At 42.8% G+C, this 21,331-nt stretch overlaps 1 protein-coding gene across 4 annotated transcripts in view; it reads right to left on the reverse strand.

The window, feature by feature from the left end:
* Positions 1–21,331, reverse strand: part of LOC140714771 (N-myc-interactor-like) — a 49,202-nt gene that overhangs the window by 9,047 nt on the left and 18,824 nt on the right. For all 4 annotated transcript variants that reach the window (XM_073026322.1, XM_073026333.1, XM_073026341.1 and 1 more), the window contains exons 4-8: positions 21,177–21,326; positions 14,021–14,137; positions 11,371–11,545; positions 5,129–5,235; positions 729–915 (exon numbers count right to left, since the gene is read on the reverse strand). In XM_073026322.1, the coding sequence (XP_072882423.1) occupies positions 729–915; positions 5,129–5,235; positions 11,371–11,545; positions 14,021–14,137; positions 21,177–21,326 (736 nt within the window). The remainder of the gene's footprint in view (positions 1–728; positions 916–5,128; positions 5,236–11,370; positions 11,546–14,020; positions 14,138–21,176; positions 21,327–21,331) is intronic.

The following is a 21,331-nucleotide window of genomic DNA, read 5'->3' on the forward strand; positions in this document are numbered from 1 at the left end:
CGGTCTACCCACTCATGGGGAAGGCTTGGGGAGTAAACCCCAGGGGGAAATCCTGAAGTGGAATCCCAAGGCAGTCCAACGTTGAGTTAAACATCGACTAGCAACTCCTGTGATGCCACTGGTGCCTAACCGTATCGGCCTCTGGTGTTCCTTTGGATTCATCACCTGCCGGAGAGGGGGAGCTTGCTATATGGACAACAACTTGCTTTCCTTATTGTACTGCCCAGGCTTGAATATCTAGACAGCTAAGACACAACATCCCTGCAACTCTTCACTGATTGAAGCATCACTCTCATGTCTCACAGATGCCTTCATTTGCATCTATAATTTAAAATGGTCAGATTCATAGCATGAACAACTTTTCAACAGCAGAAACAAATTGACCACCCCCATGCTCACCCCTCTCCATGTATATTTCTATAGAGCAACAGATGCAAAATGCTGGAGTAACTCAGCAGGCCAGGCAGCATCTATGAAGAAGAGTGAACAGTCAATGTTTTGAGCTGAGACCCTTCTTCAGGTCTTGGCCCAAAATGTTGATTATTTACTCATTTCTATAGATGCTGCCTGACCTGCTGAGTCCTTCAGGCATTTTGAGTGTGTTGCTTTGGATTTCCAGCATCTGCAGACTTTCTGGTGTTTGCGATTGTGTTGTTTAAGCTTAGAATTTTTGAAGGCTATTGACTTTAATTTCCACTAGGAAGTACAGATGAAAGTGTTTCACCTACCCCATTTGTCCACGAATGTGATCTCTGCAGTTCCAGAAGAGATGGAGTAACTGATACTCTCCACCTCCCCTCCACCTAGACTCGGCTTTGAAAAGCTTATTTCCAACTTATCCCTCATCTGTTCCTCTGGAATAATATCCGGGATTTCAGAAACTCTGACTTTCTTCATGGAGATATCAAGATGTATCTAAAAATGTTAATAGAAACAAACTGCATTAAACTTCAAGGCATGGACGGTTAAAGTAGCTGTTCTTACTATTGAAGGATGATGCGTCAATCATTTGTAATTGGTTTTGTTTGTTAGAGCTCAGTTAGATAAACACTATTGGGTAAGGGGAAAAGAGAGAGATGAGAGAATACAATTTGTAAACCAAAAGACCCAACCATTAACCACAGCCACCACTTACTCTTACCCACACTGCACCAGATTACGTGGACCCCGGAACAGCCTCTACGGCCACCCAAGGACTCATCAATGGACAACCCCTTAGGAGAACATCATACTCAACTCCAGTGAATACATTCCCCTACCACAAATTCTAGCACAAGTCCTAGCCTGAGGACAACATAATGCTGATGCTAGTCCCTGATCTGGATGCAGTCTTCTCGGATATTGATTGCTTTTGAATGCAGTCCACATCAACTAGTCAACTTAGAATTATCATCAAACAAACACAGGACAGTACAGCACTAGGCAGCCTACGCAGTCCCTGATGCTATGCCAATCTTAATGCTAGTTTATACTAAATGTTTTCCTTCTGTATACAAAACTATAAGATATAGGAGCAGAATTAGGCCATTCTTTCACGGCTGATTTATTATCCCTCTCAACCCCATTCCCCTGCTTTTTCGCTGCCTGATGCCCTGCCTAATCAAGAAACTACCTCCACTTTAAATATACCCAATGACTTGGCATCCACAGTTGTCTGTGACAATGAATTCCACAGATTCACCTCTCTCTTTAAAAAAAATCCTCCTCATCTCTGTTCTGAACTGGCATTCCTCTATTCTGAGGCTGTGCCCTCTGGGTCCTAGACACCCCCCCCCCCCCCCCCACTATAGGAAACATCCTCTCCGCATCCATTCGCTCATTTCCCCTCGTTCTCCTAAACCCCAGTGATTACAGATTACACAGAGCTATCAAATGCTGCTCATACGTTAACCATTTAATTCCCAGAATCATTGTCTTTCTGGGCCCTCTCTAGTGTCAGCACATCTTTTCTTAGATAAGGAGCTTAAAGTTTCTCCCAACACTGCAGGATATCATCCACATCCCTTCTTAATCATGTGTCAAACTAAAAGCCTCAAACTCCTGCTTCAGTAGTACCCCTGGTAACTTACTCCAGGGACCTACCACACTCTGTATAATAAAACCTTGCCCCCCCCCCACATTACCTTTAAACTCACCCCCACCACCCCTCAGCCTTAAAAAGGTGTCCTCTGGTGTTCGATAATATCTACACTGGGGGCAACGATTCTGAGTGAAGATGTGGAGCAGAGTGATGATGGTGCTAAACAGCAACTCCTTTGCTTGTATCTTTGGAAACAGCCCTATTTCTATCTTTGATATCTCTTTTTTCCCCCTTTCCAGGTTCTTTTATAGACCTTGACCTGGAGTTACACTCTGACTTTGGTTCCTTGTGGGAATGGGACCCACTCTCAAGGCCTCATGACTGACCACTTTTCGATATGCCAGGGATGTGGTCTAGAAGACGAGCACACCTTCAGGGTGCCGGATTTTCGTGGTTCTGGAGGCGGACGGATTCAAGGCTGGTGCTGCTGCTGTCGACTGATGCATTGCGGGAGAACAAGGAAGATCAGAAGCAGCCGGCTTGCTGTTGGCTGTGTGCCCAGACGTGCAGAGCTCGAGAAAAAGCGATGCAACAGACTTTTAACACAATAAATCAGCAAGTTGTTTTGTTATGTCACCCCTCTCGCTGTGAAACAGGGACACCTTTCTCCCCTTATTTAGAGGGGGAGAGAGGGGGAGAGAGGGGGAGAGAGGGGGAGAGAGGGGGGAGAGAGGGGGAGAGAGGGGGGAGGGGGAGAGGGGGAGAGAGGGGGAGAGAGGGGGAGAGAGGGGGAGAGAGGGGGAGAGAGGGGGAGAGAGGGGGACACCCCCCCCCCCACTGTGGTATGTCAAATTACCGGGGTGAACGAGTAGTCTTTGGGGTAACTGCAAGTCTGTGTCCTTATTGATGCTTTGCTGCACGCTTCAGTGCTCCGTGGGGGGCGCTGATGTTTTTTTGCTGGTGGGGGAGGGGGGGGTCGTTGCCTTGCTGATGTTTGTGCACAAGTTGGTGGGGGGGCTTTGGGATTCTAACATTTAACTGTCATTCATTCTTTGGGGCACTCCTCTGTTTTCGTGGATGTTTGTGAAGAAAAAGAATTTCAGGAAATATAATTGTATACATTTCTCTGACATTAAATGTACCTATTGATTGTCTACCCTATCTATATGTCCCAAAATATTAAAAACCTCCATCAGGTTTCCAACCCCTTCTGGCCTCCAATGTACTAGGAAGAACAGCCTATGTTTGTCCAAGCTTTCCTTATAGCTCATATTTTCAAACTCAGTCAACATCCTGATAAACATCTTCTACACCCACCCCAGTCACCACATCCTTCCTCTTATGGGGCAATCAGATACCAATAGCAATCTGACTAATGTTTTGTGTAACTGCAGCATAATTCCCTTACTCTTATACTCCAGAACCCTACCAATGAAGGCAAGCATGCCTTAAGCCTTCTTTACCACCTTGCACAGACACTTTCAATGAGCAATGTACCTGGACCCCAGGATCCCTCTACATTTCAAACTATTAAGGGGTCTGCCATTAACTGTTAACTTTCTCCTTTCATTGACCTCCCAGAGTGCAACACCTGCTATTTGCATAGATAAAACTCCATCCATCTGCCATTTCTCCACCCGTAACAGATCGATATTGTGCATATTCTTGGATGGTCCTTTACACTGTTCACAACTTCACCAATCCTGGTGCCATTTGCAAATCTGCTAATCCACCTATTTATATTTTCATCCGAATCATTGACATTTATACAATCTACAGAGGTCCCAACAACAATCCTTGCAGAACATCACTGGTGAGGGACTTCCATCTCGAATACCAGTTTTCCACTTGTAATCTGTCATCTGTGGGAAATCACAATGGCAATTCAGCCCGGCTATCATGCACCTTTCTCTTTTGAATCAACCTCCCATTACAGACCTTATCAAATGCCGACTAAAGTTCATGCCTTACCCCTCATTAAGCTGCTATGTCACCTCCTCAAAAGACTTGATTAAGTTTGCAAGACATGAGCTGCCTGCACAAAGCCATGCTGACTGTCCTTAAGCAGGCCATGCTTTAAGAAACGTGCATAAATCCTACACAATACTTTCCTATCCAATAGCTTTCTTATACGGATGAGAGGCTAAATAGCCTATAACTACCTGGAATATCCTACTTCCTTTCTTAAACAAATGCACAACATTTGCTACTCTCCGATCTTCTGGGATCTCACCTGTTGCTGGTGAGAACATAAACATCTTTGTCAAACCCCAGCAATCTCCTCACTTGCTTCTTTCAAAATTCTGGGATGTACAGTACTATGCAAACATACTGTATATAACTAGGGTGCCTGAGACTTCTGCACAACACTGTCATAATTTTATGTATTCCACTATAGTGCTGCCACAGAAAAAAACAAGTTTCAGGACATGTGTAAGTGATGATGAACCTGATTCTGATATGGGTCTCTTTTGTGGACTGAGAGTGGGAAAGGGGCAGGGAGAGGGGAATCATGACTGGGAAAAGGGGAAGCACCAGGGAGACATTCTGTAATGATGAATAAGCTAATTTTTTGGAATCAAATGACCTTGTCTGGTGTCTCAGGGCTGGGTGTTTCTGCACCATCACCCCTCCACCTTTGACACTCTTTCTCTGCCACCTGTCCCACACCCCACCTGCGGTGCTCCACCCTCATTATTCCCAATATCCTTTGCTCCTGCCAGATTTACAAACTGGCTCTCCGCTCCATGTTGAGAAATACAGTACTGTACAAAAGTCAGGCATCCTAGCTACATGTACAGTATGTATATGCATGTGTCTAAAATTTTTGCACAGTAATGTATATTATCATATCCTGGAGATACTATCATGGCTATTGGTGAGGATAGGCATTAATGCTTTTCAGAGAAAGCAGTGGCACAAGCCTGGCGATCAACAAGAACCAGAAAGGAAAGTTCAAATAAATCTTAAAGGAGAGCTGACCTCAGATTGGACATGACAAGTATGACTGGCTGAATTTATTCAAACTGTATGCAAAAGCCCTTATCGGCAATGGTTTTAATTTGTAATTCCATTCTCAATGTTCTATTACTGATTACAGGTCCTTACCTCAAAATGCTGTGTTGCATCCAGTTTGACTGGATGAGCATTGACTTGTATTTTCTCAGACTGGAGGTCTACAAGATGTCTGCCTATTCTTTGAAGCCTGTGTGCAACTTAAAAGTAAAAAAAAAGAATTAAATTAAACGTCACCTCGAGTAGCAACTGCAAGCAACAATCTGGAGATCAGAACTAAGCCGAGAAATAAATCAACCTTCTAAGATCAAAATAGCTGAATGATTGCTTGCTTATTACTCCAAGCCCATATTGGCCAGTTCCACCTCTGCATCTATAATTTCCACATCGTTAAATTTCAATATTGAAACCTGTGAATGCAGTGAATATCAATACTAAGATTTTCCATTACTTTAGTTTCAGTGACACCAGTAAGGCTAGGTTAGACCTATCGGGAAAAGACAAAAATGTCCTAGTTCTCTTAAACAGAGAGTTGATCTCAAAGAGGGTCTTTAAAATAGTGTAAAGATTTTGGGTTCGCCAGTGTTTCTAATTATAATGGGAAGGGAAACTAAAGGCAATGAGAGCATCAAATAAAGAACGTGCTCTTCCCAGAGAGGTGAGAATAGAGACCTGGTTAGTACAGGTGTACAGGGAAAAGGCACGGTATTGTATCATTGCTCTGTAAAACAGTTGATATGACACTGGAGGGAATTTGGAATTATGATGTTTGAGGTTGCTCATAGGGTATAGAGTAATTGGGCTGAATGTCTGTGATGTACATTTAGAGTCATAACAACACTACAGTGCAGAAGCAAGCCTTTTGGCCCATCTAGTCTGTGCTGAACCATTAATCTGCCTTATTCTATCAACCTGCATCTGGACCAGAGCCCTCCATAACCCCATCATCCATGTACCTATCCAAATTTCTCATAAGTGTTGAAACAACGAGTCAGCTTACGGAGAGGAGGTGCAACGGCTAACAGACTGGTGCAGAGCCAACAACCTGTCTCTTAATGTGAACAAAACAAAAGAGATGGTTGTTGACTTCAGGAGACCAATCCTCGCTGAACATCGACGGCTCCTCGGTAGAGATCGTAAACAGCACAAAATTTCTTGGTGTTCACCTGACAGAGAATCTCACCTGGTCCCTCAACACCAGCTCCATAGCAAAGAAAGCCCAGCAGTGTCTCTACTTTTTGCGAAGGCTGAGGAAAATCCATCTCCCACCCCCCATCCTCATCACATTCTACAGGGGTTGTATTGAGAGCATCCTGAGCAGCTGCATCACAGCCTGGTTCGGAAATTGCACCATCTCGGATCGCAAGACCCTGCAGCGGACAGTGAGGTCAGCTGAGAAGATCATCGGGGTCTCACTTCCTGCCATCACGAACATTTACACGACACACTGCATCCGCAGAGGAAACAGCATTATGAAGGACCCCATGCACCCCTCATACAATCTCTTCTCCCTCCTGCCGTCTGGGAAAAGGCTCCGAAGCATTTGGGCTCTCACGACCAGACTATGTAACAGTTTCTTCCCCCAAGCTATCAGACTCCTCAATACCCAAAGCCTGGACTGACACCTTGCCCTATTGTCCTGTTTATTATTTATTGTAATGCCTGCACTGTTTTTGTGCACCTAATGCAGTCCAGTGTAGGTCTGTAGTCTAGTATAGCTTTCTCTGTTTTTTTTAAATTACGTAGTTCAGTCTAGTTTTTGTACTGTGTCATGTAACACCATGGTCCTGAAAAACATTGTCTCATTTTTACTATGCACTGTACCAGCAGTTATGGTCGAAATGACTTGACTTGACTTGACTTGAAATCAAACCCGCATCCACCACTTGGCTGGCAGCTCGTTCCACACTCTCACCACCCTCTAAGTGAAGTTCTCCCTCATGCTCCTCTTAAACTTTTCACCCATCACTCATGACCTCCAGTTGTAATTTCATCCAACTTTAGTAGAGAAAGCCTGCTTGCATTTACTCTAATCTATACCACTCATGCAGTAATTTTGTCTTAACCTATTCAATCTTCCCCTATAACTATACAAGTCCCAGCAGCATCCTTGTAAGTTTCCTCTGCACTGTTTCAATCTTATGTACATCCTTCCTATAGGGAGGTGATCAAAACTGGACAAAATCCTCCAAATTAGGCCTAATTGTGGACTTTATAAAGAGTAAGATGAGGGAACACCACCAGTCCTGATAGAGAGATCAGAGTGGAGAGAATGAGCAATTCCATGCTCCTGGGTGTCAAGATCTCTGAGGATCCAACCTAGTCCCAGCATATCGATGCAGCTATAAAGAAGGCATGACAGTGACTATATTTCATTAGGAGCTTGAAGAGATTTGATATGTCAAAGACACTTGAAAATTTCTACAGATGTACCATGAAGAGTATTCTGACTGGCTGCATCACTGACTGGCGCCCGTCCCCTTAGCCACTGGCTGCATCACATAGCCACTTAGCCACGTGCCAACACAATACTGGCCTGGGAAGTGTTGAAAATATCCGTGAAGATGACAGTGAGCTGGTGTGCAGACTTGCTGAGTACTCGGCCTGGGATGTTGACCCAGAACAGTATTGCTGACTCATGGGACCTAGGCAATCCGGAGCAGACAGTAGTGGATCCTCTCAGTATTGGAGGACTACTGAATAGGAACGAAGTTAGCTGCAGAGAGTTGCAACTTAGTCAGCTCTGTCATGGCTACTAGCCTCCGTAGTATACAGGACATCTTCAATGAGTGATGCCTTAAAAAGGCGGCGTCCATCATTAAGGACTGCCATCACACAAGGAATGTCTTATTCTCATTGCTACCACCACAGAAGAGGTACAGAAATATGAAGGCACATACTCAACAATTCAGGAACAGCCCCTTCCCCTCTGTCATCTAATCTCTGAATGGACATTGAACCCATGAGCACTATCTCACAACAAATTTCATGACATATATCAGTGATATTAAACCTGATTCTGATTCTCACTCTCACCAATATCTTATATAATTTCAACATTACATCCCAACTCTAGTTTATGAAGGCCAACGTGGCAAAAGCTTTATTTATAACACTATCTATCTGTGACAGCACTTTCAAAGAATCATGGATCTATACTTCCAAGTCCCTCTGGTTTACCTTCCCAAAGTGCAACACCTCACATTTGTCTGCATTAAACTCCACCTGTAATTTTTCAGCCCATTTTTCCAGCCAGTCCAGATCACGTTGCAAGTGGGATCTCACTTCCTCACTGTCCACTATACCCCTAATCTTGTTGTCATCCACAAATTTGCTGATGCAGTTTACCACATTATCATCCAGATCATTGATATAGATGACAAATAACAACGGACCCGGCACTGATCCTTGCAGCACACCACTGGTCACAGGCCTCCAGTCAGAGAGGGAGCCGACTACTACCACTCTCTGGCTTCTCCCACAAAACCGACGTCTAATCCAGTTTACTACCTCATCCTGAATGCTAAGTGACTGAACCTCATTGACTAATTTCCCATGCAAGACCCGTAGTCCATGTAGACAACATCCACTGCTTTGCCTTCATTGACTTCCTCGAAAAATGTTAAGATTGGTTAGACATGACTAACCATGCACAAAGCCATGTTGACTATCCCAATTAGTCCATGCCTATCTAAATACTTTATATATACAGTCCCTTAGAATATCTTCCAATAACTTTCCCACTACTGATATCAGGCTCACCAGGCTATAATTTCCTGGCTTATTCTTAGAGCCTTTCTTAAACAACAGAACAGCATTAGATATCCTCCAATCCTCCAGCACCTCACCCATGGCTAAGGATGTTTTAACTATCTCTGCTAGGGCCCCTGCAATTTCTGCACCAGCCTGCCACAGGGTCTGAGAGAACACATTGTTAGGCCTTGCGGATTTATCCACCCTAATTTGCCTCAAGACAACAAACACCTCTTCCTCTGTAATCTGCATAGGATCCATGACCTCACTGCTACATGGCTTCACATCTACAGCTCTGTGTCAGGTTCTTGAGTAAATATAGATGCAAAAAATACATTTAAGATCTCCCCCATCTCTTTCAGCTCCACGCATAGATTACCATTCTGATCTTTCAGAGGACCAATTTTATCTCTTGCTAACTTTTCCTCTTAATATGTCTGTAGAAGTCCTTAGGAGTCTCCTTTTCCTTGTCTGCTAAAGCAGTCTCATGCCTTCTTTTAGGTCTGATTTCCTTCATAAGTGTTCTCTCGCATTTCTTCTACTTCTCAAGTACCTCATTTGTTCCTGACTGCCTTCTTATGCACCTCCTTTTTCTTAACCAATGCCTCAATACCTCCCAAAAACCAAGGTTCCCTAAACCTGTTATCCTTGCCTTTTATTCTGACAGGAACATACAAACTCTGAACTCTCCAAATTGTACTTTTGAAGGCCTCATACTTCCCAAGTACATTTCTTGCCAGAAAGCAGCCTGTCCCAATCCAACCTTGCCAGATCCTTTGTGATACCATCAAAATTGACCTTTCTCCAATTTAGAATCTCAACCCAAGGACCAGACCTATCCTTTTCCAGAGTTACCTTGAAACTAATAACATTTCACCTACTTCTGTAGAAAACTCTCAAGTGTGGAGACCTGGATGTCCAGTAAAATGAAAGGCACAAGGGAGACTCTTTTTGGAAAGGGGAGACAGGGAGAAATGGGCGAGGTGGTGAGAAATAGTGAGAAAAGGGCAGATGATGAAAGGCAGGTAATGAAAAATGGTGAGATGGCAAGAAAAGGACAGGTGATAAAAAAACAGATAATGAGAAATGGTGAGAAAATGGCAGATGGTGAGAAATGGTGAGGGTTGCTGTCTCTCTGGGGACACAATAAACAGTTGAAGAACTGATGAAGTATCTTTCCTTTTACCTAACATACAAGGCCATTGAGGGACTGGATAACCAGAATCTTGACATAACTGACTAAGGGCAATTCTGAAGTATATTTGAAATTTATTTGAGAGAAGAAAAAGATTTCCAAGCAAAGCCACATGTAGTAAATAATTTTAAAAAGTAAGCTGGGGGCCATGGTAATGTAGTATTTAGCTCAGCTCCGAGAGCTCAGATTTCCGCCCACAGTCCAAAGATGTAGGTTAATTGGCCATTGTAAATTGTCCTGTGATTAGCTTAGGGTTGAATCAGGCTTGTCATGGTTACTGGGGACGACATGGTTCAAAGGGTCAGAAGGGCCTATTCAGGAAGGGTTGGATCGATGGAAGGATGGACGGACAAATTTCCTGGGACCTGTAATTAATAATCCCTATTAATGAAACCCAGCAATTTCGGAATGCAGAGAAAAAGAAATCAGTACACAAAATGGGAGCAATGTGGTGAAAGAAACATTTTCTCAACCGGAGTTCACTTGACAGTGTCTTTAACATGCGAGATCTATCTTGGATGGTTACCCATGAAAGAGGCCATAAAGAATGTCTGAGAACTATCCTCATCAGGGAATAGTTTCCCCAACCACCATCCATAAGAACACAATCAGTCCACTCAGGCTCCTTCGAGGAATGGGAAGCAACTGAACTTTGTAAATAAACAATTCTTGAGTAAATCACAATGGGACCTGGGTCACCAGCTGCTAAGTCACACAAGTGTTCAGCCACTTGAATTTGACATTCAATGGCTTTGCCTTCAGCCTGGCCTGGGATTAGACTACTATCTGTGTGTGCGCACGTGGGTGGACAGGTGGTAGGACGGAACAGGGCTGGTGGTTATTCTGTTGTTGATTGTGTTACTCTATGAACATGCCAGGCATGCTATGTTGGCACCAGAATGTGTGATGGCACTTGTGGCTGCTCCCAGCATATTCTTAGGTTGCATTGGTTGTTAATGTAAACAATACATTTCACTGCATGTTTCGAACATACATATGATAAATAAATGAATCTGAATCGGTACCAAAACTGAAAATCACCTTTGACAGAAACCTTACTGAAAAAGTTGGGATACTGAACAAAACAGTGTGATACACAGTAGAGTAAATATGTAGGCTCCAAGAGTAGCACTTCATAGAATGAAAAAGCAATAGAGTCAGAATCATAGAAAACTACAGCACAGAAACAAGCCCTTTAGCCCATCTAGACTATGTCAAGAATTTAAATCAATAAAGGAACAAAGAATGGCAAATTTGTATAGGAAATATAGAAACATTTAAAAATATTTATTATTCCGCACAATAAAATGGCAATCAGATCCTTCTAGAAATTTTTTTCTGACTTGCAATACATTATGTCTGTAGAATTGTAGGTTTCCATGGTTACCTTGCTCCTCTTCAAATGTGATTAAGGCCTGTCCATTCTGAAGGAGCACTGACATTTTCGGAATGATGGTATAGGCGCCTTTTGTATACAGGAACTCATCCGTCTCTTGATCTACTGGCACATTTTGTTTGGACTTGACAAACTTCATGTCCATCTGTGGTAACTTAATCTTAAACTGTAGACAGCAAATACCAGTTTGAAAAGTGAAAATCCCAGCAAGAAAAAGATCTCCAATATTTCTAACACTAGTTTTGTTTGCATGTAATAATAAATTATACAGACAGACATACTTTATTGATCCTGAGGGAAACTGGGTTTCGTTACAGTCGCACCAACCAAGAATAGTGAAGAAATATAGCAATAGAAAACCATAAATAATTAAATAATAATAAGTAAATTATTCCAAGTGGAATTAAGTCCAGGACCAGCCTATTGGCTCAGGGTGTCTGACACTCCGAGGGAGGGGTTGTAAAGTTTGACAGCCACAGGCAGGAATGACTTCCTATGATGCTCAGTGTTGTATCTCAGTGGAATGAGTCTCTGGCTGAATGTACTCCTGTGCCTAACCAGTACATTATGGAGTGGATGGGAGACATTGTCCAAGACGGCATGCAACTTGGACAGCATCCTCTTTTCAGACACCACCGTCAGAGTGGTGTCACACTCTCATAATACTCACATTTACAGCTGGAAGTAGGTGAGGACAGTAATTTAATCTTACTGTAGAAAACAGCAACTAAACCAGATGTTTGCTCAAAACAGACAACATTCCTCTTGCATATCCCAATGGCAGTCATAACACTTGAGGCCTAATGAGGGCTATCATAATAAATGAGCTAGTAACACAAAATCAGGACAGGAAGAAATGATTGCACCTGGTTCAAGGCAATTTAAATGTAATTTGAGAATGGATTCAAATTTTGCTCTTCAAAATAGCCCACTGTTTGATTCTTAATAATAACTTAGAAAGAGAATACTAGCTAGAGAATTATGGCTAGGTTTAGAACAAAAACACCTAGAGGTGATTTAAGATGTACAAAATTTTTAAGAGGCTTAAGCAAAGCAAAAGGCAATGATTCTTCTCCTTTTGCAAAAAGGTCAGTATCCAATTGACACAGATTGAGAAAATTGAAAGAAGTGAACAGAGCAGAGTCGATAAGCTGGATGCCTGAAAGTGTATTTCAAGGGTCTTAACCTGTGGGGATTTCAGCTAAATGGGATTAATCCACAGTTCATTTTTAGACAGTACATGGGGTATTAGGCAAGTCAACTTCCTGTAACATAATGTTAAATAGTTGGGTGATAATAAAACTGTTATAATGATTCACTCAGAAAATATAATTTTTGGTGTATTTATGGAAGTAAACAACAGCCAATGAGGATAACAACTATCTTCCAGTGATAATTTAAGCCTCATCGTTACAGAACAGTGGGTCCCAACCTGGGATCTACAGACCCCTTGTTTAATGGTCCATGGCATAAAAACAGGAAACCCTGTTGTAGGGCACTACAACACAGAAAACAGTCCCTTCAGCCCATCTAGGCTGTGATGAACTGTTATCCCATCGACTGGCACCTGGACCAGAGATCCAGCAAGTTGTTTGTTGTATGTACAGTCATATGACAGTCAACTGGAACTGGAACTTAAAATCTGTCGCTTTGGGTAGATGCGGCTCATCAGCCAGCAGCTCATCGAGAAGGAAAACCCAATCTCAAACCTCCCCTGTCTTGCGGCTATCGCCACTCATGGGGAAGGCTTCAGGAGTAAACCCCAAAGGAAAAATCCAGTGCTGGAGAACCTAAGGCAGTTCTACATTAGAGTTCAACACTGACTGGCAACTCCTGCCACGCTGCTGATGCCAAACTGTATCGGTCTCTGCCGTTCCTTTGGGTTCATCAGATGCATGGAGAGGGTGATCTTGCCACACGAGCAACAACTTTCTCTCTGTATCGTACTCCCCAGGCCTGCTTATCTAGACAGCCAGGATATAACATCCCTGGTCGACCCTGATCGTTGTAGGCCTCACTCAGTGCTAATAATAATAATTAACTATTACTGAGAACTCAAGTTGCAGAATTCTTGAAAGTGAGCTTATAGATTGTGGAGTCAGTTTAGCATTGAGCTGAGGCTTTGAACTGACAAGTACAAGATTTTGCTTAAACAATCTGAATTTATTAAAGAATGATATCATTTTGCTTTCCTCATTAATAGAAAGGGCAACTGTTATGTGGGGGTTAGTTTACTTGTTGGTCAAAAGCCACTTCCACTGTGCAGCTATTTCCACATTGGTTGCAATGTGGGCCACAGCACAAGGATCCAGTTTCAATCAGCTCAGCGGTATAAGAATAGCACATGATGGAGGCTTGGTCTCTTTCCTTTGACCCCGGGGTCTGCTTCACACAGAGGTTGTGACCAGTGCTGAAGAACCATTGGGCAAGTATGCTCCAGACTTAGGAAGCCCGTGCGCACTCCTAACTAAGTATTTGTTGAGTATTTAATTTTGCAATTTGTGTAAGTTGGGGGGAACTTAGGTGTTTGGTCAAATATTTTACTGTTTGTAAATAAATGATTAACATGCTTATTTGTAGTCAGTGTTTACTCTCTCACTCACCAAACCCGTGAATCTGCTTCCACATAACAGCAACTTACCTTGAACTTATCGCGAAGAGAGTCACACAGATCTTGCTTACGTTGAAGCTCATTTTCAAGTTGAACTAGCTCAGCTTTTAGTTTGTCATATTTTTGCATCTTGTCGTGGATCATCTCCTGTCAAAAGAAGTATTGATTTATAGGTGCAATATCTGTAATTAAAAATATTCCCCAGCATTATTTAAAATCAGTCTCTTACGAACGTGATAGTCAAACCGTGCTGGTCTTTATCATTGTGACAGTATCAGTGAAACAAACTAAAATTCATGGGAAAGGTCTTCCATCTCAGAGGAGTGACCAGCTCCCAGCAGGAAATTTCTGACGTTTACCAAGTTTGCCGAATATCTTTCCAAGATTTTTCTAAATTTGGATCTCTAGCAATGCTCTTTTCTTTTAATTTTCCTAACATTAGGTCTGAATTAGGAATGGATTCCCATTCAGACTGGGAGGGGGAGAAAAGTGGCCTGCATGTTTTTTTCAGTGTTTTGGTTAAAGGACTAAAGAGCGAATAGTGAACTACTATATCATCTGAGAGTTTACCAAATACAGCAAATTTATACATTCAGATTCAGATTTATTTATCATATGTATATCAGAACATACAGAGAAATATGTCATTTGTGAACCAACCAACATGTGCTGGAGCAGCCACAAGTGTCTCCGGTTTAAGATGGTGCTGGTGAAGCGCAGTGACGACTTGCTGACAGCAAACAAAACTACTAATTACTCTATTACCCTTTTCTGTAAATCAAGCCTGTAATTTCCTTTCTGGAGCTGACCTTTTGAATTGCCTGCACGAACTGGCATTTTTGGGGTGTGAAGTCTCAAAGGTGCAGGACGGTTGTGGGGTGGTGTGGCGTGTGTGGGCTGAAGCAAGGCAGTGGTGCCCAGGCTTGAGAACAGCCAAGGCGAGGCAAGCTGAGATGAGGCAGTGGGGCCCAGGCCCAAGAGTGAGGAATAAGCTGATGATTGACCAGTTTAAGTGCCAGGTGGTCCTCCTGCAGCTCCAAGGCCTGAGAGCATATCGAAGCAGCAGGGCCCAAATCCGAGAGCAAAGAGCAACCGGCTGTTTGGCTGCTTTAAGCACTGGGCAAGATTGGAAAGGTCAAGGCGTTGAGGCCGGATGAGAAGCATGGGGATACTATTTTTCAAGTTCATGTTGGGAATTATTGGAGTAATGTGGGAGGCTAAACGTGCACATGTTAGACTGGGAATATAATACGTAATTAAACTGACAGGCAACTAGAGGCTCTGAGTGACACTCCAAACTGAATGGAGGTGTTCTGCAAAGTAGTCAGCTGACCTTTTTGTTTTTCTGAAGACTAGAACTAGAGGTTATAGGTTTAGGGTGAAAGGTGAAACATTCGAGAATGTTGAGGAAATTTCTTTTCTCAGAGGTTGGTGTGAGTATGGAATGGGATGCCAGTAGCGGTGGTAGACGTGGGTTAAGTTTGTGACATTTTAGAGAAATTTGGGTAAGAGTTTTTTTAGAGGGCTAAGGTCTGGATGCAGGTTGTTGCTCAATGAGGTTTACCCATCTTTGCACTGAACTGAGGATATGGCCTGCAACTAATGGGCTCCTGGATCGACTATGACTGGCTTTGTGGCTGTGGACTCACTTTTCTGAACCCCAGTTCTGAATGTTAATTGCTTACTTTTATTGCTTGCACAATTAGCCTATTTCCTGCAAATTGGGTGTCTGACGGTCTTCTTTATTTTAATGGGTTTCTTGGTTTTGTGGCTGCCTGTAAGGAGATAAATCTCATGGTTCTATACTGTATACATACTCTGATAATAAATTTAATTTGAATTTTGAACTGTTGTCATACATTCTAGCACCAACATAGCATGAGCACAGTGCTCAGAGAACAATACAGAACACAACAAAATGGAAGATACCCAACAACAACAGCAAAATGAGCTGATTTACTGAAAACACCAAGAGATTGAGAAGATCATTCACACAGAAACATGTATTTTCAGCCAATGACCCACATCTCTCTATTACAAACTCTGATGACACCTTGTTCCACCATTGGGTTAGACAGAGCAGGGGTAGTGGCAGACTGCTGATTAGACAAGAAGGATTGGCCTTGGGAATCTTTAACACAGGAGATTCTGCAGATGCCGGAAATCCAGAGCAACACGCATTGCATGCTGGAGGAACTCAGCAGATCAGCAGCATTTTTGGAAAGGAATTAAGCATCTATGTTTCAGGCCAAGACCCTTCAACAGGACTGAAACTTTGACTCTATTCCTTTCCAGAGATGTTCCCTGACCTGCTGAGTTCCTTCAGCATTTTGTGTGTGCTGGCCTTGGGAATCTTCAGCATAGACTGTGAATCTCATGAGGTTTCAGGTCCGTAGGTCAAACACAGGCAGGGACGCTTTCTAATGATCACCAATCCACAGATGATAAATCAGTATACAGTCGGCCCTCCTTATCCGTGGATTCCACATGCGTGAATTCAACCAACCGCGAATCACGAAAACCCAGAAGTGCTCTTCCAGCACTTGTTGTTCGAGCATGTACAGACTTTTTTTCCTTGTCATTATTCCCTAAACAATGCAGTATAACAACCATTTTACATAGCATTTACATTGTATTAGGTATTATAAGTTATCTAGAGATGATTTAAAGTATACGGGAGGATGTGCGTGGGTTATCGTGGCTTGGGATTGAAAAAAATCGGAAGTTCTCTTAGTAAGTCGGAACAGGTACATCCGGTATTATTTAGCTTCAGTTAGTCAAACATTTGTCTTAGTATATAGTATATATTTTACCTTTCCATGCATATAAAACACTTAAGAACGTATGTTTCAGCGCCTGGCCTGGGAACGAAGTTCTCGAGACTCGGGACAGATCGCTCCTGAGTGCGCTCTCCACCACGCCGGGTTGATGTGGAGGATCAAAATCCCAAAACCCCAACAATTAAACCACTACGTTGCTTAGTAATAATTGTAGCTTTCATCGGGGCAGGGCCTTTCTCACTTTATCTTTTAAAATTGTTCCAATCGTTGACCGACTGTAGCCTAACACTTTTCCAATGACCGATGGCATTTCACCTCTTTCCGATCGCTTTATTATTCCCACTTTATTTTCAATCATGATCGTGATTATTTTCGTGAACAGAAACACTGCGCATTCAGAGCTCTGGCAGGTCTTAATGTCCACCGCACTGAGACAGGTTAAACAAGGTCTAGAGTTCCGTTGGGTCCTAAGATCCACCGTATTAAGACAGGTTGAATAAGGGACTTGAGCACTGAGAACACTGCTCACTTCCCCTGAGCATAATGCCTCACTATCTGTTCAAGTAACGGCAGTAGTTAAGCTTAGGTATCCCACTCTCACTAAATGGAATTAAAAACCCCAAGCAGAATGGAGCACAGTAGAGGGGGCACTAAAGGTCTATGCCAGTGGGCTCTTATCACAGAGTTGTCCAAGATAGTGGTTACCCACCAGAGAATGTTGAATTAACTTCTGGAATGATAGAATATGTGGTTACAGCAGCAGCTTCCCTAATAAAAGGGATAGTACTGTCTTCAGTAGCATCAGCTGCTGGCCATCTGTAATTACAATGATTCAATTCTTACAAGGTTTAGAATAGGTAGAAAAGGGTGCCCATTGCCAGGTATAGAGGCAGACGGGGAGTAGGGGGATCCCGCATATCCTGTAAAGAAATGTTCTTAGCAGGTAAATTGGGTTCTCACCCCCACACTCAATGTAATGTGGAAAAGGTACCGTCTTGAGAAGCAAGAGGAGGAGGTTATTGATGGAGAAGGTCATTCTTTAAGCCCTCTCCAGATAAAGGCTCCTTTTGTCCTCTGGCAGATTCCTTGCATTCCATTTAGGATTCTCTATATCCCGTACTGGAGGCATTACAAAGGGCTGTGCTTGATCTTCACCAACAGTGGAAATTGGGGGTGCAGGGGGGTGGCTAGCACCTTCCTACCACACTGTCATAGGGTGGGGGTGGGGGTTCATTCGACCTCACTCCCTCTTCTCTGAAAATAGTATTTGAATGTGGAGAAATATGTAAGTGAGTGAGTGAGTGAGTGTACTTTGCCTTTAAGAGACTGTGAATGTGTTGGGTACTGCCTGTTTGCTATTTCCTTCTCAGTTTTTCTCTGATAAGTGTGCTATTTCTCTGTGAGATATGAACTGTCTGTTTTCAGTTTTTGCAGTTCTATGTGAAGTTTTATAGAGGAGTATAGCCTGGGCTTTGTGTTTTGTGATCTAATATGTTACTGTGTTTCTTGTGTCTGTTTAGTCAGTTTCTTGTTTTATTGTGTCTTAATCCATTACTATATTACCTGTTTGCAATTAGTTTTAAGGTTAACCCACATTTCATACTGGCCATATGAAATTTGAGTTGAAGGGGTGGAAATTTGGGTAACTTTAATGTGGTTATAAGATGTCCACATTTGAGAGGGAATTGAGCATTTGGGAAGCAACTCCAGTAGGACTTTATATGATTTCTAAATGTACTCAATGACTAATCAGGAGTGAGTGAATTTGTATCCTCCTACATTACCAAATGGCAAAGTGCTGAATGCTGACTTGTTGTGGGAGATCCTGTGATACATCCCTGGGGATGGCGTTTGAATTTGCATGTTGGACCAATGTGTCAGACTGCTGAATTTGAATGAGGACTCCTTAATACATCACTGAAGGGGTGGCACTGGTATTGATCCATTTAACAAGGAAATAGGACTGTTTGGGTAATTATCTGGCTTCTCGGGTTTTGGGTTTCTGTTTTGGGAGAGCTGGGAAGGAGTAGTCTATTCCAGCCAACCTTGACCCAAAGTACGGTAACAGCCTTAAGGGCCTTGAGCCTTAATAGCCCTGATGAAGTGAGTGCTTTACGGAATGGTATTTCCATACGTACCATTTGTTTCATTGGAGGGTCCTGACTCTTAAAATGATTTTGTCACCTGAAAGAGTGTTGGTGTAAGTGGTATGTTAGGTACAGGTCCAAGCTGCAAGCTGGACAGCAAGTCTGAGCAGGAACAGTACCCTGGGATGGCTGTGTCTATGCCAAATGGTGTTGTGAAGGTGGGTGCATGTTGGACGTTGAATGACACTTACTGGAGGTATAGTTCCGAGGCCTACCTATGGCTCCCACAGGATAGCGTAGTTGATATGTGGTGCTGTATGTATGCCACCCCAGTGCCCTGCATGAGCACCTTGCCCATGCTGGTCAGTAAGAGGGCTGTTGCAGAGGAAGGAGGTTTTGAATGATAGCCTTTCTCAACATGGTATGGCCAGACTGTCCTAGGAACTGATTTTGATGGCCTTAGATTACCTGCTCACAAAGGAGGGTGGCACTTGTTCTGTTATTGGCTAAGAATGCTGCACCTACATTCTAGACAGGTCGGGTAACATCACTCACCTGAGTGATCATATCTGAGAGTCAGTGTATAAAGTTAAGTGGGTGATCAATTCATTAGCTATTACTACCTGGGGTGGGGCTGGTGGCCTTTTGGGGCACAGGGAGGTTGATGGACTACTGTAGGACACTGGGGTGACTCTTAGGTTGACAGTACTGGGTATTGTACTTCTATATGTAACGCAGTTCATGGGACTCATACTAGTCCAGGGGTTAGAACATCATATTCGTAACTCTCGAGGGGTGGTGTGTTGTGTGCGGGTGTGGCTTATTTCACCTGTCAAACGTTGCCTCATTGGGATTGATCAGTTTGGAATCTGCAGCTGCTTTTCCCATTGGTTAGCCACCCGGTGTCCAGTTTCAAATATCCCAGGTAGAAGAGGCTTGCTCTCTGGTCCTTTATTGAAGGCAAGTGGTGCACCTAGCCATTGGGACGGTATGCTCCACATGCGTTTCTAGCCAAGCATGTTCATCAAATGTATGTTTGTTGAATATCCAGCTTTGTACTGCCTGTAACTTGTGGGAACATGAATGTTTGGTCAAATTTTTACTGTCTGTAAATAAATGATGAATATTCTTACTCACAGTCTGTGTTTTCTGTCTCACGCACCAGACCCGTGAACCTGATTCAACTTTACAGTCATTTTAATGATCCCTCAATATACTGATGGCTTTTCATGTCTGTTGGACATCCATCTGAACAGAAAATTCATAGCTCCAACCTTTGTCTGTATGTTTCTCCCATGTACACTCCTCAGAGGTAGCGGACGTGGTTTGATCTCAAAATTTTAGAGAAGATTGAATAAGTATGTGGGCAGCAGGGATTGTGAAGGGCTGTGGTCCAGGGGCAGGTCAATGGGACTAGGTAGAAAAATAGTTCATCACAAACTAGATGGGCTAAATGATTTGTTTCTAAGCTTTAGTGCTCTATTCCTGGGTGCTTTGTTTTGGTACTACAAAATCAGAATCAACATCCCAGTAAAATCTCCTGGACTTTGCACTGGGCAGAGGATTTATGCTTCCAGTGATCCAGACAGAACTAATCCAGAATATAACAAGCACTTTGTCCTACTACTGCAAATAATCCATGCTGCTGATGGATATCAGCTGGAATCAATAACTTGGACGCCGCTCCTGTACTTTCAGTCCCCACAAATCTATGTGACAATCCCTTAAATTTAAGTACCATTTTCCCAGACCCTTGAGTTTGTAGGCAATACCTGCCTCATTATATGAGGAGTTATGAGAGAACTAAGTGAAATTATAAATATCCCTGCCTCTATCCTTGTAACTAATGATGAAGCAACTGAAGATGATTTGACCCCAAGCAATTCTGCAGACGCTGGAAATCCAAAGAAACAAAAGATGATTTGGTCTAGGAACTACTCAAAGAACAATGCATGAGAGACTTGACTTCCAACAACCAAAAGCATCTTCACCTGCTTGGGATAATTCCTGAAAGTGAAGAGGAGCCTAGGAGAGACTTCAAACTTTGAATAACCAGGTACTTATTTTTACCTTAAGGTTGTGCTGGAAAAAAAAAATCCCATTCAGAAATCACTACTTACTTTAAAGCAACATGCACAAATTGCTACAGGAATTCAGTAGGTCAGGCAGTACCTCAGACTTGAAGAAGGGTCTCAGCCTAAAACACCAACTATTTACTCTTTTCCGTAGATGCTGCCTGACCTGCTGAGTTCCTCTGGCATTTTGTGTGCGTTGCTTCGGACTTCCAGAATCTGCAGATACTTTTGTGTTTATACTTACCTTAATGGATTGCTCTGCCTTCTGACGATTGTGTTTGCTGTTTTCCTGTTCAATTTTTATTATATTTTCAGCCTCAGTTTTCTTCGCATCTGCATCCAACTTTTGACAAATTAGTGCTGCCTTTTCCTTTTCCAGTTCGTCTAGTTTCTTCTGTA

Source organism: Hemitrygon akajei, chromosome 2, assembly GCF_048418815.1.
Source record: "Hemitrygon akajei chromosome 2, sHemAka1.3, whole genome shotgun sequence".
Taxonomy (NCBI): domain Eukaryota; kingdom Metazoa; phylum Chordata; class Chondrichthyes; order Myliobatiformes; family Dasyatidae; genus Hemitrygon; species Hemitrygon akajei.